Source organism: Quercus suber, unplaced genomic scaffold, assembly GCF_002906115.3.
Source record: "Quercus suber isolate HL8 unplaced genomic scaffold, Cork oak 2.0 scaffold_312, whole genome shotgun sequence".
Taxonomy (NCBI): domain Eukaryota; kingdom Viridiplantae; phylum Streptophyta; class Magnoliopsida; order Fagales; family Fagaceae; genus Quercus; species Quercus suber.
The window spans coordinates 500,531-511,460 of NW_027069768.1; the positions used below are offsets into that span (position 1 = coordinate 500,531).

The window sequence follows — 10,930 nt, forward strand, 5'->3', positions numbered from 1 at the left end:
TTAAAAAAAAAAAAAAGAACTAAAATTTTGTTAAATCTATTTGATTTTCTTGCCTTAGATTTTGAGATTGACAAATATTTGGATTTTGTATATAAAAAGCACAATCATTTCTAAAAACATCAATATTCATACACAATTTTGTATCCAAAAACAAATTTGTCATACAAGTTTAACCAAGAAAACCCTCTAAACATATATATTTTTGTTAAATCTAAAAAAAAATTTAAAATTAGGTTTGTTCTCTATATCTATTTGCGTGTGATGGTAGTCGGTAGAGGTGAATGGAGCCATGCTCCATGATTAAAGCTGATCTATATATATTATTATTAATTTCTTTTCCTACAACACCTTCTTAAGGATGGTAATTTTGTCCCACCCTGCTTGACCTGCCCCTCTTTGCTTCACCCCACGCGAGTTTTCCTCGCCTCATAAAGGTGGTGGGGTAGGGATGAGTTTAGACTTTTTAGACCCAACCCATCCCGTACCGCATTGATAATGGTTAAATTGTAAAATTTTCATATCCTAAAACTCTACTATTTAAACAAACATATTATCAGCTTATTTTATTCCACCCAATAAGGCTTTCTGCCTCCATAATTTTTTTTTTCTAACAAGGTTGAAAATAAGGTACCAATTTTAACATTTTCATTTTTTCTTTATTATAAATTTTTTTTTTATACTATTGAATCATTGATTTTGTATTATGAGATTTTTGTTTTCGTTGTGATATTGGCTTGTTAAACACTTTAATAATATTATTCAATTTTTGCTAAAAATTAGTTTGATTTGATGGGATAAATTTATTTGTAATTTCAAATATATTTTTATTAACGAAACAGATTTTATTAAAAACAATTGTAATAGTAATGGGCAAATTAATAAGAAGTAGAGTTTCACGAGATAGGGCAGGCCTTCGTGGGCTCCAAGGGGCGAGGATGAGGCAAGAAAATTGTACTCGTCATGTGAGGTGGGGTGGGAATAGGGTAAGACAAAACTATGTGGGGCGAGAGTGAAAACCCCATCATTTGGACTTGCCTTGCCCTATTGCCATCCCTTAACCTCCTATTTTATTTTACTTATTAATTACATTACTTTATTGTTTAAACTTTAAAGGGAAGCACAATTGCAGTGGCCAATGAGGGACCTATTGGCATAAAATCTAAACTTGAGACCCAATTTTGACTATTAACATGTCAAAGAATGACACATGTGCAAGCAAAAAAAAAAAAAAAGAAAGAAAAAAAACCTTGAAAAATGGAAAATCAGGCTTGTTAGTAAAGAGGAGGACCAAGGTGGAATATTATCCATGTTTTGTGAAATATCAACTCTAGATCAAGTTCGATTTAATTTATTTTGAGGCCTCAGGTGAAAATTCTAAGTGGACCTTGTCTTATATATGAATATTAATTAAATAATATTTATTAGTTTTTTATATACACCAATTGATGAGTAGCTACAAAGAAGAAGATAAGAGACTGTTTGATTCACTAGTTTTCATGACTCAATTCTCTGTTTCCATAACTCAATTCTAAAAAATGGTGGGACCCATAGCAAAATACTCATTTGCCTACACAATTTCTTTGTTTTCGTAACTCTGTTTCCAACACTCAATTCTCTACTTTTTGAGTTATGAGTTATGGAAACTGAAAACAACTTTTGGCTATTTTTAGTTTTCAATTCTCATAACTCAATGTCATTTTTGTAATAAAACAAACAAGGAGGACCCACTGTCATAAATTCAACCACACCTTTTGACTCCCTTTTCCTTTTTTTTTTTTTCCTTTCCTCCTGGGTTGTCTTCTCCACTCCTCTTGGGTTTTTTTTTTTTTTTTCACTGGGAAACTCACCGAACCCAGTGAAAAAAAAGAAAAAGAAAAAGAAAAAGAAAAAGAAAAAGCTGCAGTGGGTGACAGAGCTGGGGCTCACAAAATAGTGTGAAAAATGTTGAGTTATTGCATTTCAGTGATGGGCCAAACGAGTATTAATTTTAGAGTGATGGGTGATGAGTGATGAGTGATGGAAATTGAATGATTGAAATTGAGTGATAAAAAAAGGTGGCCAAACAACCTTTAATTTTGCAATAGTAGAAATAAGAAGAACAAGTGAACAACAATAAAAAGAAAGAAGATTATATAAAAACCAACATGGAGAGCAGTTAACACACCATACACTGATTGATGAGCATCTAAAAAGAAAGTTGGTAAAAAATGAATCAAGATAGAGAGTAGCAAGGTAAGTAGTGGGTTTGATTCCTTCAAAATTCAAGATGGAAAGAAAGTGTGTGTTTATTTGTTTTTGCCTTTTATTTTGTAGTAATAATCATTATCTCTCTCTTGGAAGTTGGGAACAAGTATTGAATTGGTATTGAAATGAAGAGTCTCTTTTACCTTTTGGTATAGGAGTCGGAAATTTTTAACTCTTAGGCTGCGTTTGAATCGGGTGAAAAGCATTTCCGGAAATGCTTTTCACCATTTCCGGATGTTTGGTTGCGCACGGAAAACGCATTTTCCGGAAATTAATTTCCGTTGACCCGTGGTCAAGGCTGAAAACGATTTCGCCTTTCATTTTCACTTCAAATCTAATTTTCCGGAAAATTAGAAACAGAGCACGAAGAGAGAGGGAGAGAGGAAGGAAGAAACGGTGAGCCCAGGCGCACTCCACCTGAAGCACGTCCTCGCCGGTCAGATCGCCATCCTCGTCGCCGTCGCCTCCTTCGTCCTTGATCTCGTCGCCTACTTCGTATCCGATCTCGTCGCCTCCTTCGTCACCGATCGCGCAGCCCTCTCGATCGCACCGCCCTCTCGATCGCGCCAAGATCGTGCCTGCGAGATCGCGCCGAGATCACGCCGTCCTCCTCTGGGTCAGATCATCATCTCCGATCTCGTCGTCGTCTCGATCGCGCCGCCCTCTCGATCGCGCCGCCCTCTCGATCTCGTCGTCCTCCTCTGTTTTTTTTTTTTTTTCCGTTGCGGTGGTGTGTATGGTGGATTGTCCGTGGGTTTTGTGTTATTGTTGTTGTTTTTTTTTTTTGATGAACTGATTGCTGTTGTTGTTGTGGTTGTTGTGTTGTTGTTGTTGTGTTGCTGTTCTGGAATTTGCTGCTGCTGCTGTTGTTGTTGTTGCCGGAATTTGTTGCCGGAAATTGTGAAAAAATGGTAGGAAAATAGCATTTTCCTAATAGAACCAAACACATAAAAATATTTTCCACAACAATTTTCCTAATACAACCAAACACTTAAAAATATTTTCTTTTTTCGGAAAATAGCATTTCCGGAAAATACTTATTTTCCGGAAAATATTTTACGACAACCAAACGGACCCTTAAATACTCTGCAATATTCAAAGAGAGTAATTTTTTTTTTTAAAATAACTTTTATTAATTCATTTTTTTTAGGGACAGTGCATTTTAGGGGCCTTAAAATTTTTTTTCTTCTTCTAATTTTTAGATAGGTAAGAAGACCTTAATTATATTCTATTGGGCAATGGATGGGGTCTTAGATTATTACCTTAGTGGCCTATAGTGAAACGTAGACGGAATTAGCGCCAATATTAAAATTCCTATATTTCTATGTTAAAAAAAAAAAAAAACCAAATTGGCACAAATCCAAGTTAGATTCCCCCACACCCAAATTAAAACTTTAGATACATAAATCAACCAACACAACTTATTTCACATCTTGCTAAAGCAATTGGTTGTGAGTGATAGAAAATAAAAATGGTGTTAGTGATGAGATCAAATGAAAGTAATTGTCTAAGTTGTTTCTATAAGAAAGTTAGTAACTCATATTTCAACACATATTAAACAAAGGATCTCATTCGCTAGCAGTTGTGGTTTCCCTCCATGGACCTTTGCTCCAATTGTGGACGACATACTCCTCGTACTTAGGAGAGTGTTGCTGTAGGAGTAGGAATGTTTATACCGTGAGGAGAGAGAGGTAATGTTTGCTGCTCATAACCTGGCCCAATGAACTTCAGCTGTAATAGAACTGGACCTATCTCCATCTTTAACTTTCCAAACCCAATCCATCTTGTTGATGATGGTTTGGAGTCAATCCTGGTTTTTGTATAATTGTACTTCTTTTGGTTATAACTTCTTTTTTTGACACCTCTCTCCTCACAGTAGAAACATTCCTACTCCTACAGTAGAAAAATCGAATGGATCAAAAAGTGTTCTTAAGCGTATTTTGATTGATATTCACAATTCAGATCAGAGTGAATGATTCACAATATTGTATCAGTCTCAGGCATGCATAGACATCAACAGTTAAAGAATATACATACAAAATAAGCATGATAGAAGAAAAATCAGGTGCAACACTAAGGACACAATTCTTCACAACTTGCTAAGGTGATATTTTTAATTGCCGTAACATTGCTTTCACATGGACCTACAATTGACACCACTTTTATTATGTATTGATTGCAACAAGTCACGTCAATAGTTGTGGAAAATTTTGTGTTACTAGATTTATAGATAATGAATGAACTTGTCAAGAGCTAACAGATTTAGAATATAATTTGATGAGAAGTATAGTACTACTATCATTTGTGCAGAGGAGAAGTGGGAGAGCCACCGGGGGGAGGAAGAAGTTTTAGCATTTGAGACTTTTTCAAAAAGTCATCTGCACTTCAATTTTCGTAGCATTTCAAATAGTTCAAATTTCAAGCAAGACCCGGATTCATTGAACTTGTCCAGTATTTTAACTAGAATCTTACAAAATGTCAGGATTTCACAGTTAGGTTGTGAAGAATTTTGTGTCACAAGATTTATAAATAATGAATGCACTTGTCGAAGCTAACAGATTTAGAATACATAAAGTGATGAGAAGTGGAATACTAATATCATTTGTGCATTAGAAAAAAAAAAAGGGTCTTAGTATTTGACGCTATTTCAAAAAGTCATCATCCGCTCTTTAGTTTTCATAGCATTTCCAATAGTTCAAAATTTCAAGCCAGACCAGGATTCATACAGGTATACAACCTGTCCAGTATTTTAACAAGAATGTTACAAAATTTCAGAGAATGACAGTTAAACTACAAGACGAAATTTAACTTTCCAGGGAACTAACGTTGACCAGCAAAAACCGATGCACAAAATAAGTTACTTGTCAGCAAGACAATATATATTTCGTGGATAATGCATGGTATGTACTGCCAAGAACCCCAATTCCAGAAAGAAACAAGATAATACAAAACAGAAGGTTAGATGATGCACCTCAACAAATCAGTTCACAATTACATAAACTGAATCAGATCAACTGAAAGCAATTAGCATAAGCTGATTCATATACAAAACCAGACAACAGTTCATCAATTACAGAAGAAGAAGCAAAACCTATTTGCTTAACGTGGAGCTTTCTTCTTTCCAGCAATAGCAACCCTCTTACCCTTCAAGGTCCGGCAATTATTCTTCGTTCGCTGTCCTCTACATGGCAGCCCTTGAATGTGCCGCATCCCTCTGTAGCATTGAATCTCCTTCAATCTCCTTATATTCAGTGCATTGAACCGCCTCTGAAACACCCACAATCAGTTTTGTTAAAACTAAAATTTTCATTTATGTATAGAAAGAGAGAAGGTGAGTTACCAAGTCGCCTTCAATCATATATTTGGAGACTTGGTCACGCACTGTAATGAGTTCTTCCTCAGATAAGTCCTTGGTGATTTTGTTTGCAATGTTGAGGTCACCAAGGATTTTGCGAGCTGTGCTACGGCCAATCCCATGTATATACTGAAGAGAGTACTCAACCCTCTTGTTATTTGGGATCTCCACATTTCCAACACGAACACATTTAATGCTTAGACCACAAATCTACATGAAAAATATGAGTCCCAGGTCACACCAATTATACAAAACTATAACTCCCAATTTAATTCCTCAAAGTATAATGGAAACCAAAATAAAATAAAATAAAATAAAATTTTGAATGCCCCCCAAAAAAAAAAAAAAAAAAAAATGTTCCCCTCTCAGAGATTCAATTATTGAACATTTTCCTGTGCACGAGTGTAAACTACTTAGCCTGTCAGGGATAAATGTCCCTGACAACTAGTTCTAGCGGGTGGGTTCAGTTGCCTGTATTGTAAGTTTTATCAACTAGGGGCTAGTTTAAAGGCCTCTTCTCTAGAAAGATTCCTTGGGTTTAAAATAATAATTAAAAAAAAAAAAAAGCAGAAAACACACTGGCAATTCCTCTAACCAAATGGCACTATCACTACTATCTTTAGAATAGAATGTCAAATGTCAATTGAGCAGCCTCTATTTCAATTCTTCTCTATGAAACTGACTGACCAAGGTGGTCTAAAACCTTGCAAGAGCCCATTAAGTTTATCAATCAGATGTCCTTTGGAAAATCGAACAAGAACCATGCTGTATAATTCTAAAAAATTCATGATTATCACACTCAAACATGCAAGCAAAACTAGTTAATTCCAGGACAGAATTTTGCAGCATCAAGAGCACCCATTATATAAACGATTGGCCCGACTCAATATGTGCACTCCCACGCCTATCCCATGAATTCAGGAAATCTGCCAACCACTTCAAGCTGGATTTCCACTGTGGGAAGTGAGTTGCATAGAGACCTCCATAGAAACAGTTGAACCTTCCTTGGATCTTGAGCTTCCATAACAAATAACTGAGCTTATTATCCTGTGAGACACTTATTCACTATCCACATCTTATAATTGTGGATATGCTATACTCACTGAAAACTCACCATTTCTTGATGCCATTCAAATAAGTTTTTCCTTGGATGAATATTGGACAAAGGAATCTTCCTTATACAGTCCACATCCTCTTGTAAGAACACTTGGTGGATTAAAGAAACATTCCACCTATACCCATCAGCACTGGCAAAGTGCGCACGCACAGGAGGGGTGGGGGGGGGGGGTGTGCGTGCTCCCCTTGGCTTTCTAAAATTTCCCTCCCTCTTATATTTTTCATAAAATATATATATATATATATATACTAATGCTCCCCGTCCTCCCCCAACACACCCTCCCCCAAAAAAGAAAAATTTGGCTCCACTACTAGCTATTAAGGTCTATAACCTAACACTCTCCATTGCCATTACCCATCTTAATCCTGTTGAGGTAGAGGTCTAGCAGCCAACACACTCCTCCAAGAATGGGATGGACGACTTCCAAGTTGGGCTTCTGAATGAACTGTTAGGATAATACTTGGCTGGCCACACCTAAGCAAACAGAGATTGTGGATTTTGAAGGAGTCATCAATATTGTTTAGACAACATAGCCATATTAAAAGATGTCATCTCTCTAAAACCCAAACCTCTTGGTCCTTAGGCCGACATAACTTTGTATAATTAAGCCAATGAATATGGTGTTTGTCTCTTTGCTGTCCTCACCAATAAGAGTTAACAATCGTTGTCAATTCATGACACAAACTCAATGGTAGTTTGAAGAACTCACATAATTTGGGATTGATTGAGCAATAGCCTTAATGATAACCTCCTTCCCAGCCACGAAGAGACTTTCTTTCCAACCATGCAATCTCTGCCAAACATGTGTCTTCAAACCAGCAAAAACAGTTCTTCTTGATCATCAAACACAAGCAGGTAGTCCCAAATAGGTATCAAAACGAGTAGTTGAGCACCCAGTATTGTGCACATTAATGAACAATCCCTGTATGAGGTATTCCTACTAATTACTAAATAAGATTTGAGCTTTGGATTTATTAACAAACTATACTATGCTTTCTTATATTTTAAAAGCACTACCCAATCTACCAGTTAGGATGCAACCTAGTGGTTGTAGGCTTGGGATGATTTGCAAACCCAGACATCTTGGGTTCAATCTCCACTAGGAGTTCTCTTGAATTACCTAATACACGATTCTGGCGGGTGGGTCGTGTATCCATGGTTTACTTCCCTGGGATGGGTCCAAAGGCCCTGCCTTGGTGAGATTCCACATCATAGTAAATAATAATAATAACAATGTTTTTAAAAATATAGATATTGGTCGTTTAAAATAATGATATCCATATTATTTTATTAATTGAAGAATTATGAATTTGACCATTATGAATTTTGTAAATGACAAAGATACCCTTGAACATTATTAAATATTTTGTTCTAAATTAACTATATGTAATTACTGGATTCAGATCCTCTAGATTTCGTAGAGTACTCTACCAAATAGATTTTCTTAAATCTTAACCATTTTTAATGATTTAATAGTCTCGATTCTGTTATGTCAACATTCCCACTTAATANTTTGCAAACCCAGACATCTTGGGTTCAATCTCCACTAGGAGTTCTCTTGAATTACCTAATACACGATTCTGGCGGGTGGGTCGTGTATCCATGGTTTACTTCCCTGGGATGGGTCCAAAGGCCCTGCCTTGGTGAGATTCCACATCATAGTAAATAATAATAATAACAATGTTTTTAAAAATATAGATATTGGTCGTTTAAAATAATGATATCCATATTATTTTATTAATTGAAGAATTATGAATTTGACCATTATGAATTTTGTAAATGACAAAGATACCCTTGAACATTATTAAATATTTTGTTCTAAATTAACTATATGTAATTACTGGATTCAGATCCTCTAGATTTCGTAGAGTACTCTACCAAATAGATTTTCTTAAATCTTAACCATTTTTAATGATTTAATAGTCTCGATTCTGTTATGTCAACATTCCACTAATAATAATCTTAATTTTTTTGTTTGCAACATTATTTTATTATTTTAAGAATATTGTTAGTGAAATGCTGACACGATCTCTAAGCCATTAAATCATTAAAGAATGATTAGTATTTAAGGAAATCTATTAGTAAAGTACCCTAGCAAATCTAGAGGATTTAAATCCGTAATTACTCATTAGTTTTAAGAAGAAAAAAAGTGAGAAGTTGAATTCAAATGTAACATTAGTTATTACATATATAAAAGAGATTGAAGAATTTCACTTTTCCTTTAGAAGTTAGTATTCTCATATTTCATGGGAATTGTAATTCTTAAAAATTTTGACAAATCAACAACCATATTTTCATGAAGTCACAAGAGTTAATAATCCGTATCCCAAATTACTACATTACAAAGACACCCTTAGAGTCTATATGGTGGTTTCTTTAAAGTCTTGTTGGTTTGTTTGCCAAAAACATTTTAGGGAAAGAGAAGAAAATACGGTATTGACTTACCTGTTTTCTGTTATTTATGTTTAACATTATCAACTTACAATTTTAGATTAGGGTTAGGTACTTGCAGTTTTAGTTTAAATGGGTCCCATTCCGCTTTAATGGCAAATGAAGTACTCAATTTATCAATTATAAATAAACTTCTAACTTTTTATCCCAAAAAAAAAAAAAAAAAAAAAACTAATCCTAACTATATCTAAACAATTTGAGAGTCAATTCTAAACAATTTAAATTCTCCTAAGCGAAGTCAAAGCTGAGAGAAAGAAGCAAAGCTAATTTCCAAGGAAGCAGAGAGTAAAAAGAATTGAAAGTGAAATGCAAAAAGCGCAGTAGAAAGCGAAGGTGAAGGGTTACCTTAGGAGGGGTTGAAACTGAGAATGAAAGGCATTTAGAGGAGAAACTAGGGTTTGGTCCGTTGCAGATTACGGAGAGCGAGGGTGCTAGAGGCATTGCCAGCGTCTGTGCCATTTCCTCTCCACTTTGTGTCAATGGTCGGAAACGCAGACGCAGCTAGGCTTATCTTCTGCAAAAATTGCGTAATTGGGCCGAGAGGGCCCAACCTAGCCAAACTGACTTAAACAAATTATGGGCCACTCCTACCAAGTCTAATGGTTGCCAAATCACATAATTTATTTATTTAATTAATAGTTATGTAACTTTTTTTTTTTAAAATAATTCTATAGTTATTGTAAGATTCATTGCCGACTCGAATGGACAATAACTTTTTTTTTTTTAAAGCATATTGCATGTTTATTTTTACTTTAACATTTTGTGGGTTTTTATTTTGGACAGTACCCAGGTTCAAGTGGGATCAAGGATTCTGGGCCCCAAAAGAGTTTTATATTTGTTGTTTGGTGGACTGGGCTTGGTTCACTGCAGCTATATTAGGCTGATTATGAACCAAGTTTTAAAAAAATGGATCCTACAACACATACATACAAATATATACGTATTGTAAAGTAAATGGTTGAGGAACAGTAAAGAAATAAAGAAAAAGCAAGTAAAGACGTCAAGGATCCTCAAAAAATAAAGTGATATGTCATTATATTGAGTTTTAGTACATTAGACTCTATTTCTTGTTGGGATATGTCATAAAGTTCAAATAAGTTCAAAAGTCACAGACTTAGATAGTTCTTTATAGGTTTCCAAGACTTGTGAGGTTTGAATTCCCTTGAATCCAAGTGTATCCTCTAGCACTTATCTCAAGATCCCTCATAGTGTTTCCCTTTATTCTCTCTTTTCTGAGGTTTAAATGAGTTTCTTAAATACTCTTTTTGCTCTGATTAATTGTTGCTGAGTGACTTTTGTGGATGGTTTGATCCTACTTTTATAGTACCTTCCTAGGGTTTTTAGTATGCCATTGATTCCCTCCATTTGTTGCCCTAGGTACCAAAATTAACATTGTGTCAGCAACATTGGTGGTTGACACTTTCCTTATTTTCTCACTACATTCTTCTTTTGAGGTTTCCCCCCCCAAAAGTCCCCAACTGTCCTTCCTTTTTTGGGGGGTTTTGAGGGCTGACTTTCAAGCTTCTTTCCCAAAGCTTTTAGATGGACCTTTTTAGACCTCTTCTTTTAGCTATTTCACCTTTTGTCCTTATCTCTAAATAGGTAGATTCCTCCTTGTCAAGCTGAAAAATCCTCAGCCACCTTCCTTCATGGCTTACCTTCTTGCGTTTCACGAGGTACCAAGCTTCTTTTTATCAAGTGCTGATTCCTAAGTCATCAGCCATTTTTGGGTCATAGGCGGTTGATGGAACATGCCTTTCTTC

General features: G+C 35.4%; 1 protein-coding gene across 1 annotated transcript; it reads right to left on the reverse strand.

Annotated features, from left to right (window-relative positions):
* Window positions 1–5,101: 5,101 nt before the first annotated feature.
* On the reverse strand, window positions 5,102–9,671 carry LOC112035905 (small ribosomal subunit protein uS13c). Its single transcript, XM_024068737.2, has 3 exons — window positions 9,513–9,671; window positions 5,585–5,809; window positions 5,102–5,511 (listed from the first exon to the last, which is right to left on the reverse strand). The coding sequence occupies exons 1-3, from the start codon at window positions 9,624–9,626 to the stop codon at window positions 5,344–5,346; spliced, it is 507 nt and encodes a 168-aa protein (XP_023924505.1). The 5' UTR covers window positions 9,627–9,671; the 3' UTR covers window positions 5,102–5,343.
* Between the last annotated feature and the right edge of the window lie 1,259 nt (window positions 9,672–10,930).